This window comes from Conger conger, chromosome 3 (genome assembly GCF_963514075.1).
Source record: "Conger conger chromosome 3, fConCon1.1, whole genome shotgun sequence".
NCBI lineage: Eukaryota > Metazoa > Chordata > Actinopteri > Anguilliformes > Congridae > Conger > Conger conger.
The window spans coordinates 18,142,467-18,162,908 of record NC_083762.1 but is presented as its reverse complement, the minus strand read 5'-3'; the positions used below and the strand labels follow the sequence as shown (position 1 = coordinate 18,162,908).

Genomic DNA, 20,442 nt, shown 5'->3' with positions numbered 1-20,442 from the left:
TGCCATTACAGAGCCCAGCCCGCACGCTGGGTGAGCGCGGCTAACGGCCGAGCCACTGGGGGGCCACAGCCTCTCTTATTTATCCTGCTTTTTGTCCGAGTCCTTCCCGTTCATTTCCTCTGCCCGGCTTTGTAGATGATACAGTAGTCTCATAACAAACCTCCAAGGCCTGCCTCTGACCGCCAGCGTGGAGCAGCGCTTACAGATTAAGAGCTATGACTAAAGGGATAAGAGTCTGAACTTCAGACACTCCTGGAGGTCACTCTGCCACACTGCCGCAGCTGGACAAATCCGGTCATGTAAACGGTGATGTGACGTGCTCATTAAATCTGGCCCTGTTTAAAGGCCTACGAGTTACCATTTACCATTGATATCTCTTACGTGGTGTTCTTCCAGTCCTCTGCACATACCACCCTCTGGATTTCATAAAGAGGTCCTGGGAGTTTTATCCCCCACCTTCCCCATCATTATTAATGATTCCAACACCTCTACTTGTGTCCCTGATTTTTTTAAGCCAGCCGGTGTCCGGGCTCTTTTAAAGAAACTGGCCTTGATCCATCACTCCTACAAAATCCAAGTTGCCTTTTGCCTCTAACATCATTGAAAAGGTTATTGCTGAGCAGCTCCTGGATGCAGTAGTAGAAAAGAAGTACAATCAAGTTTCTGCTAGCCGTACAGCTCTGAAACTGCTGTACTTACACACCAGTGGCTTACACATGCATGCTGACACTGGTGAAATCTTCACTCGCTGGGCACTTTATTAGATAGACCTGTACACCAGCTTAATCAGCCAATCATGACACAGCAACTAAATGCCTAAAAGCATGCAGACATTGCCAAGAGGTTCTGCTGTTCTTCAGACGAAATGTCAGAGTGGGGAAGAAATGTTATCTAAGTGACTTTGACCTTGGAATGTTTGTTGGTGCCAGACAGGGTGGTTTGAATGTCTAATAAACTTGTTGCCATTAAAGCAAAAGGTGGGCCAAATACTAAGAAATTCTAAAATTGATGTAATCTTTTCAAAGATTCAACTTTTCAGCAGTTTGAAAAACCATAGAAAATGTTCAAACTGCCAAACATTTGGGATGCACATGCTTATTCCAAAATGAGGTGATTCGCTCTGTATTGACAGTATATTGAAGATGTCAGGGCAAAAGGGGCTCAGTGAGGTGTTTCGCTCTGTATTGAGAGTATATTGAAGATGACAGGGCAAAAGGGGCTCAGTGCATGTGCATGGGGCATGTACAGGCTACATATGGTACTTTACACTTTGCCCACAATGTTGTGTAGAGTAACGTTAGCTACCATGAGGGAGAAAGAACAAAGCTGTGTAATTAGAGCAGGAATGTGGTACTGAGATAATTAGGTCACGTTCCCGAGGGTAGTGGGGGGGGGGATGATGCTCTATTGTTTCTGCGTGCTAAAAGACGGGCCTTCACCCTTGCCGGCCCCAGTAAGTGATTTGGGAACTGGCCCTCATCAGAGTCACACGCACTGATAACAGGGCGGGGACACTGAAGGCACAGGGAGGCAGTGAAAGAGCAGCTGAGCAGGGCGTTGTGAAGCAGACACCGGACTGTGACCTTGTTAGGACGGTGGGTTTCAGGTCTCCGTAGGACTTAAAGCCTAAATTTCCCGAAATTTGTATAGTGATAAAACAAGAACACTAAATGTGTAAAAGTGACGCAGGTAAGAAAAGGAAGAAATATCCCATTGCAGTGAATGATGATGATGATGATGATGATGATGATCACACGGCGACGGTGTTGTACCTTCAATGATGTGCTTTCTGGACAGCCCCCTTTCTGTCTCCGCCCTGCAGGTGGACACAGGTATTGTCATAAGGCTTTCCAGCTTTATTTTTCCATACAGTAGCAATCTTTTGCTTTATTATATCTGATAAAGGCTCTGGGTAAAGAAAACTGTACCTACTACAATGTTTTTATGGCTTTAATAATAATAGAACCCTGAAGAAAGAAAAGTTTTTCCCGGATCAGTATTAGAAGAGATGCATTGATAATCTAGTGACAGGAACATCTGTTCTTATCAGTGGATGAGGAGTATTTCCTTCCAATGGAGTGTCTGCATGAGGGGTACTTTTTGCATGCAATGCATTTTTTCATAAAATGTATCATGCTCAAATTACTTGGAATAAACCAACAGATGTCCATAAAAACACACACAATTTATTGCCATACTTACTGCCCCGAACAATGAGCAATATGGCCTAAAATTTTCATCACATCTCATAACATTTTCATTTTTAGGTTGTTCATAATAATTACGACAATATAATTCTGAGAAATGAGAATTATCAACAATTTTTTAAGTAAAATATTTTTTTTGCAACCGGCTTCATAGACCCCTTATGTATGAAAAAAGAAAGACTTACTGTCCTCCCCAGTAGATCTTAGTGGTCACTACAAAGCTGGATCGTCTGAGAGAGAGAGAGAAAGAGAGAGGAGATGGGCACAGAGGAGTCGCCAATTATTTACAGCATTTTACCATTACTGCCTTCATCACAAAAACCACAGATGCGATGCAGAAAGATAAATCAAAAGGCAGCTATAAATATAGAAGAGATGCACCTCCATCCTTTCTTCTTAATGATGTTTCCCAGGGTGATTTCAGCCCTAAAGAGACAGTGGAAAAAAAGTAATATACTGCAAAAACAAATATACTGAAAATTAGACAAGTACAGCTACAAAGCCAGTTACGAATGACGATACTACACAGACACAGTCTACAGTGCAGCACTGGAAATAATTAACATTGTAGAAACATGTCAATTAAGAAAATGTTGGGACATAACTGTCTGTCATAATTTGCATGATCAAACACCGCAGGCAGGTACAACACTAACCTTCCTGAGGCATAAACCTCTGCTGTGTCAAAGAGGTTTACGCCATTTTCATAAGCGATGGTCATCACGTTCTCTGCCATCTGAGAAACACAGACACTCGAGATCAGATGCACTGAGACTCGCAGAGATGCACAGAGATGCACACTGAGACATGACACTGGACTGACTTACTTCATCTGAGATTTGGGAGCCAAAGGTCACCCAGGTGCCTGAGAACAGAAAAGATATACATTATTTGCCCAGAACTAAGCTACACACGTGTGCTCACAGACACATGCACAGCTGCCTGAAGCACTCTCACACCTCCATACATGCACACACACACACACACACACACACACACACACACACACACCCACATGCATACACACACACCCACACGCTCACAGCTCACTGCTGTCCACCACATGCACAAACACACCCATCCTCCACACCCACGCACACACCCCCACATGCACACACACACCCATAAACACACACACCCATTCACCCACCCACACACACACCCCCACACGCACACATACCCACACACACGCACACATACCCACATGCACACACACCCCCACACGCACACATACCCACATGCACACACACACTCTCAAACCTCCCTGCTGTCCACCACAAGTATACACACACCCATCCTCCTCCACACACACACACACACACACACCCATCCTCCTCCGCACGCACACACACACACACACCCATCCTTGTCCGCACACACACACACCCACACGCTCACAGCTCACTGCTGTCCACCACATGCACAAACACACCCATCCTCCACACCCACGCACACACCCCCACATGCACACACACACACCCATAAACACACACACCCATTCACCCACCCACACACACACCCCCACACGCACACATACCCACACACACGCACACATACCCACATGCACACACACCCCCACACGCACACATACCCACATGCACACACACACTCTCACACTTCCCTGCTGTCCACCACAAGTATACACACACCCATCCTCCTCCACACACACATCCAACCTCCACACACACACACACACACCCATCCTCCTCCGCACGCACACACACACACACACCCATCGTTGTCCGCATGCACACACACACACACACACACACACACCCATCCTCCTCTGCATGCACATGCACACACACACACACACACACACACACACATGCCTTAAGCACTCTCACACTCTCACACCTCCCTGCTCTCCACCACATGCTGGGATAGGGTCTGACATGTGGGGTGCAATAATCCAGTAATCCTCACACAATGTTTCTGAATATATATTTAGCAAGAAAGTCACATACAATGTCATGTTGTTACATGTCAGCCAGGCGTGTATTAACTAATCTTGGCGGGTGGGCTGTAGAAGCCAATGAGGGCATTAAACCAGTGATATGAGCTTACTCAGTTCCCACTGACGGATATTCTTCATCCCAAATACTTGAAATGAAACGCCAGCTGTATAACAGCAGTTATCCAATGAGAGGCAATGTAAGTCACCCTGAGATCAGAATAAATAAAGGCATTTAAAGCTTTACACTTGGCTTGTTTCTCCTTCACACATCCATGGGCACCATGGTGCTGCTATGGTGCTGCAGTATACCATGGAGTGCTGTCGTATACTATGCAGTGAGTGTAGTATACCATACAGTTCTTGGAGTTCTTTGCTCACCTAGTCCCAGACAGGATACTCTCAGCCCTGACTTCCCCAGGTTCCTGAAATGCAATAGGAGATGAGGGGGTTAATTCAGCTCATCCAGTCTGATCCAATCCATCACAGATTGCACGTCTGTGTTGTTGGAAACAATTTCTAGGCAGACCTGATTAGCCTACTTTACCATCAGGACACAAGCATTTGCCGTTGGCTTATCCACACAAAAACAACAGAAAACTGATACACTCTCGCCCTAAATACCAGTCAATCCCCCTTGATCTACAGCATGTCATAGCACTGCAGAACCTACCAAAAGGACACTAATCTTTTTTTCAAGGACAAGACATTACATAGTAAAAAGACCTTCAGTCCTGAATGCTAATATCAGGGAATGGGCAGAAGGAAGTAAGTTATTCTGAGGCTAGCTAGTAGTAATATTTAGCAAACTGTTGTTTTATATACAATGAAAAGGATTAGTGAATGAACTGTGCGACTATGCCATGTTGGGTCTAACAGACAGCACAGCCTCCACCCCAGTCCAGGTCCTGTTGGGTCAAGTGTGCAAACAAGAATCCTCTCTCTATCTTCACTGTTCATTAATACCACTCTTCTCCACAGATGCCTGAAAGCTCAAAGTCCCAGGAGCCCCATTAAGGCAAAGGCAGAGATATGCGCCCGTGCCTCCCACCCCCACCGCCACAATGCCCCAGTCCCTGCCACGCACTGCAACTCTAAGCAGCTACTGTAGGTCAGGGGTCTCAAACTCCAGTGCTGGAGGGCTGCAGTCTCCGCCGCTTTTCTTGATTTCCGTTCCAGCAGCAGCCAATTAGACCTTGGAAACAAGGTGTGCAGACTTTTTAGCCAATCAATGACTTAAATGAAGCACGTAGTGCAGGAACACATCAAAAACCAGACGACGGCCCTGCAGAGCTTGAGATCCCGAAGTTAGGTATTCATACACGGCCTCTGTGTAATAACAGCAGTGATAACTGATACAGAATGATATATGGAGTCTCACCACACAATTTCATCTAATTGGCGATAGACTGATAACCTTGACTAACACTAGGGGCATTCTCATTAACTGCAATATCACCAAATGGGTCTCTTTGTCACCACGGGGATAATTATACTTTTCTTAGATTCTACTTCACAGCAATATCAGACATAATATGAGGAGGGAATAGGTGTGCACTTTAGATTTAGGAAAAAAATAAAACATGTATTTTTTTGTATTGCTGAAACACGCTAAAAAAAATATATATTTTAGCACATTTTCAGTTTGTTTGTGTTAAAACACAAAGCACCCTTAAATACTTCACAGAATGTCAATATCTCAGTAATAGAAAACCTCAATTTAATTTTTATTGCTCCCAAACATTAGTGCAATAAATAATCTCCGGGCAAAATTATAAAAACTGTAGCCCATTTATTTTGTGAATTTAATTGGAATGCATGGTTTTTTTATTATTATTGCTCAGCCTCATAGTAGCTTCCTTGACTATAAATGCAACTCTAGGCCTCATGTTGACAAACTCCAATAACAGACTGCAAAGGCAATCAAAAGCCTAGAATTGATACAAGATTTTATATACTGAAAGCTTTCTTATACCTGCACCAAGGAACCAACTGAATACACGTACAATTCAGAAGCAGCTGAGAATCCATCCATCCGATTACTTATGGTCCCCTAAAATGTTAAGGGGGGCTATGCATAAAAAGAGAAGTGATTCCTTACACTCTGCACTTTAACCTCACATTCATCATTTTGTTTCAAATCCAATGTGCTGGACTACAGAGCCAAAAGAATGGAAAATTGGTAGAAATGTACTGTCCAAATACTTACAGACTGCACTATAAGTACCCACTAGCCAACAGCTAGGCACCTTCAGGTTACCAGTCAGAAATACACTCCTGGTATCATGATACCACAGCTGTGATGTTGTCCACTGCATAGGCTATGGACAGTGTTGGCTGATGTACTTAACCAATCTACCAATTCCTTGAAGAAGTAGTACATTACAGTACAGCTACCAAAAATAACTTATGTAAGCTAAAGTTACTTTTAAAAAACACAAATGAAAACTATGAAAAATGAACAATTAGTCATCTGACGTGAAGCACAACTTGGTATTTGAATTACACATGAGCCATCGCTCAAAAATGTGTGTCTGGGAGGCGATTGTATTTCGGAGGAAAAACTGTTCCCAGTGCTGAAAGGACACTTGCACACAGCACTGGTCGGTACACCTAAGCTATACTTCAAGAACTCTCTTCTGAAGTTTGACAGCCCTACAAATGCCAAAACAGGTACAGCCATGGCGCTGCATACCCTGGCCGCCCGTTCCTGAACGTGATTTTGTCTGAGGACCATTCACCACAGCCGAGGGAATCCAGGCGGGATTCATTTTGCCTGACCTCCCTTTCAGTGCCAGGATCTATTCCACTGTAATGCAAATTACAACCCATGCTATTCTGCTATTTAGTTTATAAGATAACTTCACAACTTGTACATGAAAGCTAAGTAGTTTAGCAACCACATGCTACTGGGAAATGTGGCTAATTTCTCTATTACATGTACACATTTTGTTTGATGACAACTATGTTTAGAACAGCATTTCCTGTGTATTTTGCTAGTTTCTGGATGTGATGCTCTGACTTATGGTAGAACCTATGCACTTGTAAATCGCTTTGGATTAAAAGCGTCTGCCAAATGACTAAAATGTAAATGTAAATGTACTCCCCAACATTGCCTATAGAATGGGACCAACAGCTACAACATCCAATAACTTTTTAGCAGTTGGCAGGGGTTAGATAAGAAATTATAATAGATAAGTATTTCCCAAAATACATACTCAGTGACCACTTTATTATGTATTTATTATACTTATTGGCCTTCTGTTGCTGTCGTCCATCCTGTCAGCTTGAATCGGTCTCGCCATTCACTTCTGACCTCTGTCATTAACAAGGTGCTTTCGCCCACAGAACTACTGCTCAGAGGATATTTTTTTGCACTATTCTCTGTAAACTCTAGTGACTTTTGCACATGAAATCTCCAGGAGATCAGCATTTTCTGTCATCACCAAACCAACCATCATTCCAAGGTCAAAGTCAGTTAGATTAGAACATTTTTTGCCTATTCTGTTGTTTAGCCTGAACAACAACTGAACCTCTTGACCATGCCATGCTTTTATGCATTGAGCTGCACCATATGATTGGCTGATGAGATATTTGCAATAACAAAGCAGGTGTACCAGTCCACCTAATACAGCGATCACTGAGTGTAATGTACCACCAGCAATTGTGGTTTAATTGGGATTGATCCACAAATGCAGCAGAACTCGCATATCTGAACGATGCAGGCAAAATGTTATGCTTGCAGTGCGATGATTGCATATAGCCTACTTTTTCAGACTTCACATTGGTCATAATGTTTTTGAACACCTACCTACCTGGGCCCCACTTAACCATGTGATTCTGTGGCCTATGCTACATTGTGTGGCTGGTAGTGTGCAAAACATCCACTGGCTTGTGGACAAGATTAGTGTAGGAGTGTAGAAGTAGCTGCAGCGCTGCCCGGGGGGTGTGGGTGGCTCAGCGAGAAGCACAGAGACTGGTGCCAAACGGGAATCAGACACAGTCTCAATATCTAAGCCCTGATCAGAAACACACCTTTTCAGTGAAGCTTGTAACCAGGTATAATCTAGATACAGAACTGCAGACTCGTGCAGGCATAATTTATTACGGGGCAACAAACTTCACTTACTGTCAAATGCCCAAATGTCTGTTGAAAGGACAGTAATGTTCTCCTTGGCCTGGAGTACATTTCCCATGCCAAAAGAAAAGGTAAAAATTAATTATATATTCAAATTATAAAATGTTATGCACATAAAGGGTACCGCCCCAGGCATTTGTCCAATTTCAGGTACTTTTCATACATTTATTTCTTTTATTCAGGCTCTTGGGGGGTGGGTAGGTTTCTTGCATTTCTGATGCCTGTATAGGTTCTCTGTCTCAGGCTCAGTAGTTATGCAGTCACAGCAAACACCTGGTCGGGGTTATATGTTGCCCTCACTCTACTCTTTGTATCTTTGTTTTCTACTCATAGCCTGCCACTCCAACCCTGGTCTACTAAAGGATAATGGTTAATGGTTGGCATTTATATAGCACCTTTATCCAAAGCGCTGTACAATTGATGCTTCTCATTGACCCATTCATACATCAACAGCGATTGGCTGCCAGGCAAGGCACCTACCAGGTTGTCAGGAGCATTTAGGGGTTAGGTGTCTTGCTCAGGGAAACTTTGATACACCCCGGGCAGGGGATCGAACCGGCAACTGCCAGACAACTGCTCTTACCGCCTGAGCCAATGTCGTCCCACCCTACCTTTGGATGCTTCACTGTGCTGTCTGCTGTCTGACTTGGTATTCATGAACATTTAATGCAACAATAAAATCTTTTTGTCACAAAAAAGTATGCCATAAAGGAGTAATATGGCCCTTGCCATAATTTTCAGCACTTATTTACAAAATTGATTGTGACAAATATGCCCGGAGTTGTTTGTGCAAATTTGCTGCTTGAATGAATCAACAGTGGGGCGTAAGTGTAAATGAGCTCATTTCCATACTTTATTCAAGATGGCGGAAATTACAAATTCAAACATTAATGTAGCAGTTTATAATCTGAATCAAGTAAGATATATTGTTATAATACTTTCAGATTCTAAATAAGACATATTTGAAGATTATTTTGAGCCATTTTTTTTTCTCACCTGTACCCAATAGTAATTTTTCTAGAAATTTCAGATTTTTCATGAAGAAAAATTATGAAATTTCTGGATCTAACAATGACACTTATGATGCTGTACCTGCCCCTAAAGCTTATAACAAGAAAATATTTGGCTCAAAACACTCTCCTGGATATGGAGTAAAGGTTTGCAAAGTTTCATGATGATAGAATAACTACAAACTGAGAAAGATGATTCTGTAATATCGGCCAAAATCTGATTTCGTGAAAATTGACTCCAAAGATAGACATGGCAAATAATTATACTAATTTCACCATACACATGGCATAAGCATTCAAAATGTGGAATTATCTTGAAAGTTGAATAGTTGAGGTATGATTTGCAGCAATAAACAGAAAAAGGTCAATTTGACTGAAAATGTGATTTTTTTCAGTGGAACAGAACCTAAACCGTGGTTCATTTCTTCATAACAGTAGCTTGCCGACTGTTATTCTTTTGTGTGCAGGTGTATGGTTTTGAATAGAATAATGAAAACTGAACAACTGAATACAAATAAAATTGAAAATGAATCCTGAGGATCTGGATGTCATTGAGCATTTAAAAAAGGTCCCTTTATCAAAGCGCTATTGAATGCCCCGTTTAGCGTTGGGGCTGAAAGGCGATTGCTGCATCTATCTGACAGAAAGGAAGCGGCGGAACAACGCGGGCATGTCCGGTTGATCCGAGGTTTAGCGCGCGCGGCTCTGTTCTAATTAACCGCGCCAGCTGGAGCCAAACCGCGGTGCTGCGTCAGACTTGCAGCGAAATACAGCAGCTGCATTTTCAGCTCCGTGTTTTTCCACGTCTTCTTTCATCTCCGCCGAAGCACTCGGCCGCATGCCGCCTGCTCTCGCCTTCTTACCATAAACACCCCGATGGAATAACACAGTTTATCGAATCGTTTTTTATTTTCTCCAGAAGCATGAGCGTTTCTTTAATTCCCACTCCCACTATTTATATTTGGTCAGCTGAGCTATGTTTAGAATTTCTATTATGTGTATGAGGCAGTGAATAGTGTGTGTGTGTATGTGTGTGTGGGCTACTATTATAAAGAAAGAAATATAAATATAAAGAGAGATTAAGCGGGATTTTAGGCATTACTCTCATTAATCATGAGCAATCCTCGAGAGCAACATCTAAGGGCATCTCATTTAATCAAGAATGACACACCAAAATACTGCACAATCTGCATCTAGTACTGAAATATGCATTGTAAAGAAGCAAGATACATTGCCAATTATACACTTAACATATATTGCAAATATAGAAAACACGTATGCACATGCAAAACCTCATACACATTGTCCATGTGCCCTGGGGTCTGCTTTTGGAAAGTGGTCTTTGTGTGAGTGTGTGTGTGTGTGTGTGTGTGTTGTGTGATGTGTGAGAGTATATGTGTGTGTGCACATGTATTTGCTCAGGTAGCCGGCTGTTGGGTTGCACAGCTGTTTTCATTATTTGCATGACTAGGATGTGTATTGAGCACAGGAAATTTGGAAGTGTGCCCAGGCCACTGTAAAGGTGATACTAGGCAGTGAACTGTCAGCCTGCAGGGCTACTATTCCTAAAGTGTTAACACACACACACACGCACGCACGCGCGCGCGCGCGCGCGCGCACGCACGCACGCACGCACGCACACACACACACACAGGAAATATCATCTACACTGGCATACTGTACATATTTCTGCCTTGGCATATGTCACATACTGTACATCCAGACTTGTACCCACAGTCACCACAACACGGTACGTTTGCACAAAGACATATGTTATCATGCATGCAAGCAAAGGCACAAATGCACATGAGCACGCCACAGACACATCATACTAATGTGTGCATCTCCACATCTGGAGCTTCACATTGACTTATATACTTATATACTACAGTCAAACGCAATATACTGAAATACAACATCGCATTATAATTATTAGCATGAACTATTTTGCTTTTAAGTCACGAAATATACATAACTGAAAATAATGACAAGAACAGGCCATTCGGCCGAACAACGCTAAAGTGAACCTAGAGCTAAGTGTTTCTAAAAACTAGTATCGAGCACCATATCTAGCCTGTTCTTGACCCTGAAATTCTCTGCCTCTACTACATGACATGACCTGGCCAGTGTTTTTAGTTACGTTTATTCACTTAACACTGAGAAAAGAGGACGTCTGGGGAAGTTTTGGATGTTGGGCACCCATGTCTGGGCACTCCCCGGCACAAAGTCAGTTTCCGTGTGGGAATGGTGGGCAGCGTGGTGAATGCTGAGCCCCCAGGCCGAGGCTGCTTTCAGATGCAGCTGGTGTCACAGCCTCCACAGGGCTGGCAGCAGTGCTGGGGCTTCACACACAGGTACGGAGAGTTGGAAGCGGTGATACTCTGTCACCACACATCACACTTGCGTCAGGCTGGAGGCTGAGACTGCCCTGGATAAAAAAAAAAACTGACTTCATATTACTACTGTCCCCTCCGGTTTTTGCTGGTCAGCAAGCTTGCTTTTTCCTGGCCACCTTCTGGATTTATAGTTAATTTGTCGATGGAAGGAGAGGAGTATAGTTATGCAGCCTGCTGACTCAGCCCACAGCTGGCTTAGTAAGTAGGCCAGCACCAGTAACACCAGCAGGCTGAGCTAACGCAGGTCAGCGTAAAGGAATAGATGATGGAAAATCACCCCGGTCCTGGGCAAGAGGAGCCAGCAGGGACTCAGAGACTACATGTGGAAAGGGGTGCAGACATCCCCCTGTGGAACAGAGCCAGGCTCAGTCATGCAGGGACTGACAGACCAGCTCAGACCTGGCAGCCCGCCACGCCCTCACACTCCCAGGGCCACGGATGAGGATAGAAGAGGGGTGAGACTGGGCATGGCACTCCTCTGAAGCTTGTTAAAGGATGTGCTCTGAGCAGTGCATCTGTTGGCAATACCCTACTCAATTAGTGCATTAGCCTGAGTCTGCCCAACTCCATCACTGTCTTAGTCTACCGTACCCCACAATCACTTGGTCTACCCTACACCATTACTGTCTTAGTCTACCTGGCACCATTATTTCCTGAGTCTACTCTACACTATTACTGTCTTAGTCTACCCAACTCCATTACTCTCTTAGTCTGCCCAACTCCATTACTCTCTTAGTCTACCCTACACCATGACTGGCGTAGTTTACCCTACACCAGTGCTTCCTAAACTGGGGGCCCCCTGTGTATGCTGGTTTTCCTTCCAACCACAATTGCAATCCCGGAACTTTCCGTGCTCAGAGGGATATATTGTTTATTGTGCTATATTGAAAGCAGGTACATGAAAAAGGCAACTTATTTTTAACTGAGAAAATTAAAGAGTGTGGTGAAACAATATGCTCCTAATTAGTTAAATTGTGGACACCTGGCCACTAAAACTAACCACCTGGAAGATAAAGAATTCAAAAGCAAAGCAAATGATAATGAGCCAAACCTTCATTGAGTTGATACATTTAAGGAAACATTATGAAGGATATTAAACAGATTTGTTCAGCAACCTAATTATGAGCCTATTGGTTAACCTCAGTCTCAGTAACACAAATGTTACCTCTTTCTACACAATTGTTTGCAATATAGCACAATAAACACCATACAAACATGGGAGTTTTATTCTTCATGGCATGCATAGCTATATCTGACAAAATGTGGTTTAAGAGGGTAAATACTCCCTCTAACCATGAAAAGCACACAGCTTGTTAAAGTTCTTGGATTGCAATTGTGGTTGGAAGGAAAACCAGCATACACAGGAGGCCCCCATGACCGAGTTTGGGAACTACTGGCCCACACCATTACTGCCTAAGTCTACCCAACTCCATTAGTGTCTTAGTCTAGCCTACAGCATTAGTGCCTCAGTCATTAGGTTTAAGGGGCCTTAGTCTGCCCTACACCATTACTGTCTTAGTCTACCATGCAACATTACTACCTTATTCTACCAAACCCCATTATTGTCTTAATCTACCATGCACCAATACTACCTTATTCTACCAAACCCCATTATTGTCTTAGTCTACCATGCACCATTACTACCTTGGTCTACCAAACCGAGGGTGAAACCATGTTCCAGCATGCACACACACATTTGTACAAACCATACAGACTTACAAACAAACACACGTTTAAGGAAAAGCAGAGCATAGCAAAGTTTTTATCCAAGTCACTATTAAGGCCAGGGGCTCAAACCAATTGCGAACAAAAAGAAAAATGTGGACACTTCCCACATGCACACACATTCTGTGCCAAAACACTGTCCCCCAAAGCAAATACGCACTGGCTAAACATGAACAATTTGTCTCCGACTCACTCAAGGTGAGTGAACACACACACATTCATGGCAGATTGAAAACAGCCAAAAAAAAACACCAATTACAAACACAGGCTTCAAACTACACACACACAAACACACACACATACCCACACCACATACAGTATACGCCCAAACAAACAATCAGACGGTGTGCACACTGCACTTGGGCACCGAGTGCTGCAATGCACCGAAAAAGCATTTGAGAGCAGAGAGCGGAGAAGGAGAAGGAGAAGGAGGAAACAGAGCAAGAAAGAAACAGGGAAACAGGAGGGGAGAGGCAAAGGGAGAAATAAGGATGGGGATAGAGGGAAGAAATGAAAAAGAAATAGAGGGGGAGAAAAGGCAAGACTGCATGTGAATCAGATAAAAAAGAAACAAGAATTTGTCAGAAGAGAGAGGGAGGGCGGGATATCACTGTGGAAGAGAGAGAGGGGTCTGGAACACACACACACACACACACACACACACACACACACACACACACACAGCACGACTGAGGCAGCGATGGGACACTGTGATCCACAGACCCTGTCTGTCTTGCAGCGCTCTCTCCCCCAGCCTCTGTAATGGCTCCCCGCTCTGACGACTGACTCGGTCTAATTAGTTAGCGTAAGCAATTAAGGAGAGCGCAGAGAAGCAATGGGGTGAAGTATGCACCCCTCACCCACAGACAAATGAGCAGCCCTTAACATACTGTCCAGCAGCTCCTCCTGGGGGGATGGAAAAAACACACACGCGCGACACACACACACACACACACACACACACACACACACACACACACACACGCACACACACACACACGACAATCAGACTGAGCTGTCCACCCAATAAGCACAATATTAAAACTACGCCAGTCCTTATGATTATAATCATGATCGCAATCATGCGTAAGCGCGCTATTAGCGATCATCATAACACACTCCCGCTGTGATCAGTCCAAAGTAACGATGATTATAATGATCGTGAGCTCTAAAGCAGGGGGCAGGAGAGGCTATAAGGGTGAAGTGGGGAACGTGGGTCTTTTCGGGGGGGGGGGGGGTAATGCAGTCCGTTCTTATCCGGCCTGAATCGGGCAGTTAAAACAAACGACCGTTCCTGACACGGAGCCAAGTCAGAGACAGGCTCCAGAGCATTCAGCCACTGACAGGTATCAACAATTTAGGGCTCTTAAGATGAAGACCTGGACATCTTCAAGGTCAGGATCCTCCGGGAGTTATACCAGGAGCAGCAATCGGCAGCAGCCCAAACTTGGAGAGGATCAGGAACCCACAGTTGAGTACACAAAGACAAATGCGTTCACAGCAGTCCAACTCTGTAGCGGGTTGGGGGGGGGGATCAGCTCTTTGGCTGCTATAATGCAGGACCATAATGCTATGTGAAGGTCATCCCTGACTGCAAAGCTCTGTGTGTACCCATAAAGCCAGGCCAGTGATCACAGCCTCAGCTCTGTCCCATCCAGACAGCGTGAAAATAGCGCAGACTTAGCACGGTCTTACGTAAGTTTGCCCAGTTTCAAGGACACGCAGTATTGTGGATTCCTGCACATTCGAATGCATCTCAGCTGTAGATATCCCACAGGAGACCATGAGATGCCTCCAGCCATCCATGTCAGGACGATAAGAAACTGCACGCGCATGTGAAACAGGGGTTCTCGCTTCCATATAGGCTACTGGAGCATGATTTCAATCAACAGAATCGTTCAGACAAATGGAAACTTGCTTAAGGGGCTACCTTTGCTATAAAAAAAGCTTCTGAAGAAAACCCCATTAACTCTATTAATTTCTTCAGCGATAGCAGCTTTGAAAGGACTATGTTTTAAACTTTAACTTTCAGAACATTAAGTCATGGCTACATTTTCAATTTGCCACAGCAGTTCAATGTCTACACTGCAACAAATATCTAGCGATCTTAAGTTGTGTTACTTAGCAAAAATGTAAAAGAAATAAGATGTACTTTATTTTTTGGAGTGTACCCAGTAACATTAATTTTGTAATTTCAGTGACTTTGAAGAGGTGTTAAAAGTGTATATAACATGGACAGTCTGAGGACCGGACCAATGGCAAACATTGTGAACACCCCTGTTGATGGCTGGTCCAGTGATCAGACATCAGCATTAGAGCTGGTCGGAGTTGATCGGCTTTCACGCCCTGATTAAACCAACAACCCCGAAAGCGTGAATTAAAGGCAGACAAATTAAAAGCAGCTGACCTTTCCAATCCTACACAAACGTGCTGCGTGGGGGCTGTGTAGATTTGTAGTTGCATCTCAAGCACATCGCAAGAACGCTTCAAAGTAATTATGCAACCAAACAAATCTGACACGAGCGCGACATCCAATGAGTGCTCTCACACCGACAACCTTTTGTGTTGCCCTGGCTACAGCTACAAAGGATACAAAGTACGCAGTTTAATAATACGGGCCACACAAACCAGTACAGAACACACAAGAGTTAACCTTACTCTTCTGTAGAGCCTGCTTAGAGTATAAATCCAGGATAGTATAACAGTACCCCAGAGTATTGTGCCGCAATTGTGCAGCAGATGTGATGGTTTGAGAGGAAGCTGAACATGGGAATGCATTTGACTATAGGGCTACCACCTCAACTGGTTAAACCTGCCATCGTTTCTGTTACAAACGCTGATGCTTGCGTTCACCAGTGGAACATTTATGGAACAGTCAAAATTTGTTTGGAGACAGCCTGGGGGATCACAAGTTCCCAATTTCAGTCTAAGAGGAATAACCCAATTAAGCTAATTAAGACTGAATCAAAGGAACATTAATTGAACTGAGAGGCAGAAGCAGGACCGGTTACACTGCTGGATAGCAGGTCTGACACAGACTGCGGCTGAGAGAGTGGCCAAGCAACCAGCAGAGTTTAAACACTGTCTCTGCTGAGCCTTTTCCCCTTTCAAGGGAATGCAGATAACAATGCAGCCTGTTCCAAAAATAGCATAATTATGAACAGTGGTAATAGTAATATTAATACTACTGTCGCAGAACAGTTCAATTTGCAGGAGCAGTGAAAGTGGTGGTGTGCAAATGATGGTGCAGATTAAAATCATGGCAATAATAAATGTTGCTACCGATTCCCCTATGAGCACAAAAGCAACACCGGAATTACTGTGAGATTATATTGTACACCCTTGAACATAACAACAACATCAGCCATGGAGGGAAATGAACGTAATAAACCGACACTATCGTGTTTATTTCCAGCAGTAGTAAACAACCCATTGACAGCAGTCCAGTCATCACAATGGTGTCACAAACTGGTGTCCTTTACAAATACGTCCGTCTATACGTCCCATCGTCCCAAGTGTTGCCATACCAACTCCTCTGACTATTCTCAGAGCAATCGGCTAGGATGTCCTGAAGCACCCCAAGAGGGCCTGTTATTACCCCACTGCCTCAATTTCCACCACCGTAAGAGAGACCAGCTTTAATGAAGCTCCTCACTATAGCATGGGCCAAGTGGTTTCCGGATTTCCACCAGGTCAGACTGCCATTTTCATACCAGAAAAACATTCCTAACACCAAGAGCTGAGCGCAAGGCCCAAAACTAATGACATTTCAGAAACCACATGAACAAGCTGCCAGTGAAGGGTAATCCAGCCACAATATCAGTTACAGGTGACTCAGCCAACAAGTGCTACCCTTGACTCAACCCCTGGCTCACAGTCCCGTTACGAGCCAGTTTACCCCCACCACATCCCCCAGCGCCACCCTCAGCACTCTGCCACTACACTGCTCCTGCTCTGCCCCTTCCTTGGGTCACAAATGTGTTGTCTGGTGTTGTCTTGGGGCCCTCCTCCTCCTCCTGCCCCTCACAGCGTGGCCCTGCCACTCACCTGTACTTCATGCTGCTGTGCCGTCCGATGGTCTCCTTCATGTGGGCGTGTCCCTGGGTGACGGTTCGCGTGGCCACCGCCGCCCTCGACTTCATCTGCACCTGGTGGCCATTTCCCCCCTGGCCTCCCCCACCTCCACCCCCGCCTCCTCCTCCACCTCCCCCGCCCCCTCCTCCGCTGGGGCAGCCCCCGCCGGGTGCGATGGTGCGAAGGCCGCACAGCCGGTCCTCGCTGCTCCGGCTCTTCAGGTTGTGCTCCGTGCAGGCGATGGACACCTGCATGCTGACCGCCTGCTCTCCCTGTCGCTCCTCTGAGAATGGGACAGTGTGGCACTAGGCCCCCCCTCCCCACAGCCTCTTCCTGGCTTGGGTTGCTCCTTTTCGGAAGGCGGTGGCGCCTGTGCGGTTCGGCCTACACTCCGCTGGCACGTGTTCTCTTCTCAGGGACGGAGTCCAAACTGGCACGCCGGGCTGCCTCTTAACTGGTAGTGCTACAAGGTGGCACGGGCCCAAGCTTCTGTAACCTGGCACACGCAGGTGGTGTCTGAGCAGACACGGTGCTGTGAGCGACGGCTTCCCGGCGTTTGTGGGCTCACAGTGTGCTGGCTTCTACACCGGTATGCCTATGCGCCTGATGAGGACTGCTGCAGAAAGCCACGGCTGGGTATGAGTTGGTGGAGCTGCAGCTCAGTAGTAGTCGTTCCAATGACAACCTCAGGGACTACTGCCCCCGGACTGCCAGACCCACAGTATCTTCACTGAGCAGGCTGGCATGGAGATTAACCCCTTGTGGTCACTGTGCTTGAACACATTGATTACGCAAGTGAAAAATATCCATGCGCATACTGCTCAAGCAAGCCCCGAGAGAAAACACCCAGGATAGCCAGGGATTTGGAACGTGACAACTGACTAACAAACGGACTGGCTACTAAAATACTACCTTGCTACACACAAATTCTGTACACAATCATCTGACTCATCTTAACACTGGCTTAGTGGACGGCCAGACTGACTTCCCCAACGCACGCTGCACCGTTGACACAGACAGATCCACAGAATCTTCCTCGCACCTAGCCGATCCCCTGTCGCGTACCAAATGCGCTAACTGACTGCTGGTAAAGACAGCGCCGAAAAGATCTTACAATTGCCAACCACACACAGGCAGCGAGCTTACATGCATGTCCTAACACACAACTAACTCCCGCTCACACACATACACAAGAAATCGCACACACAGCGGTAACACTTCCTGACACTGCGCTGCTCAATCACATGCCACTGAGAACTGGCACTGCCCCCGGCAACAGTCACCGCAAGAATGACTCTTGCCGTTCTTATTTTTATGATCAGTTATCATAGTTAACCCGCTTACAACCGGGAAATCTGCGAGTTCCTTTTGCCTATATCCATCGCATAACGCCCATCTACTCCAACCGATATATAGCTTATCAATAATTTAAAAATATTGGAACTAACTGGCAGACGCACAACCCTGGACACCTCTTTTAACAGTGACTGAAAAGCTGTTTTCCTATCAACAATCTTAGTAGTTTCCCCCAGAAGCCAGGAGAAAAAGCTCAACTCCACTGCTCTCAGCCAGGTTCAAACACGAAGGCACGTCGAAAAAAACCTGGTGATACCGAAAAGCACCTGCTTGCTTCTGATTGCCGCTTTCCCTGTTGGTGCTTTTCTGATGCAAGCTAATCTCTTTTGCGGTGAATAGGCGAAGAATTGCCACATCCAAAATATGCAGGACAGATAGATTCCAACATCCAGTGTCCAATGCTGTACTCAAATGCACGCCGCTTCCCAGTTCCCTCGCTTTCTGGTTGCGCGAAAGGAATCGCCTCCTAGACAGCGAAACCGAACCCTTCCCGCACGCTCGCGCGCACAGACGCGCGCGCTACAAACGTGTCTAGCGTTAACTGTGATGGCTTGCGCTCAGCTGCCTGCTTCCACATGCACACACGAACGGCGAAATTATTATTTTAATAAGGACCACTCCCTTTTCAATGAACACGCCAGCCTGCGGTTTATTCTCCCTCCCCCCTTTTTTTCTCTGTCACTCTCACTTTACCTCCTCTTCCTTTCCCTTTCTACATCTACAACCCCCTCCCTGCCTCTTCCCCACCTCCCCTTTGCCTGCATAGAAACACAAGTATGCAGTAGAGCGCGCCGTTGCTTAACCAGTCTTGCCTGTACTCAGCGAATGAGATTGTACATTTTGCATTCACAGTGAGCTGACGCAATGGGAATTTGACTATTTGTAATTAAAATAGGAGCAATGTACACGAAGGGAACGAATATACATAGTGTATTCACCCCCACCTCTCTGCTTCAACCAGCAAAACCTCATGCCACCCATAACATATAGATGACAGTCCTTAAGGAAGAGTATCAAATGTGCTGTTGCCTATTATAAACATTTAAGATATGGAGACATGGCAGTGGTTATTTCCCAGCTGCACATTGTGCTCTTGTTCAATTCCTTACTAGTGTCATCCACATCATCCATGGGCAAAACAGTCCAAAGGAAATTAAAGGAAATGTTATTCTTATTTTGGCAACGTCTACAAATAACATGGTCAGTACATGAAAAAGGATCAATCCAAAAATAACTGAAATCGGGCCTTCATCTCTGTCAATCCTTTGACAAAAAAAGGCAAACTGCGTAATGTTTTCAGGAAAAATAAACACTTCCACTTCCATTGCAGATAAGACCTATCTGTCAGAGAAAACTGCATAATGGGCAGGGAACATATTCAATGAATAATTATTTTTGAAGGTTAGTGACAAGTATCATGCATGGGCTTTTTTTCATCACCCAATTTTAACAATCCCCAATCAAGGGATGTTACCATTAAGAGTATACTGTATCTTACATGCCTGAATTGTGCTTTGGTGAGTTTGACAGAACTTGGAACTGTAAATACATGGCAAGGCCTATTGGAGAATATTCTTGGCAT

The 20,442-nt window shown here is 44.9% G+C and overlaps 1 protein-coding gene across 1 annotated transcript in view; it reads right to left on the bottom strand.

Annotated features, from left to right (window-relative positions):
• The window catches only part of LOC133124743 (voltage-gated potassium channel subunit beta-3-like), a 30,463-nt gene extending 11,016 nt beyond the window's left edge, over nt 1–19,447 (bottom strand). The window contains exons 1-7 of the mRNA XM_061236187.1: nt 17,478–19,447; nt 4,543–4,586; nt 3,035–3,072; nt 2,864–2,943; nt 2,589–2,633; nt 2,393–2,437; nt 1,773–1,816 (exon numbers count right to left, since the gene is read on the bottom strand). Of these exons, the coding sequence (XP_061092171.1) occupies nt 1,773–1,816; nt 2,393–2,437; nt 2,589–2,633; nt 2,864–2,943; nt 3,035–3,072; nt 4,543–4,586; nt 17,478–17,758 (577 nt within the window). The 5' untranslated portion in view covers nt 17,759–19,447. The remainder of the gene's footprint in view (nt 1–1,772; nt 1,817–2,392; nt 2,438–2,588; nt 2,634–2,863; nt 2,944–3,034; nt 3,073–4,542; nt 4,587–17,477) is intronic.
• Nucleotides 19,448–20,442: the final 995 nt, after the last annotated feature.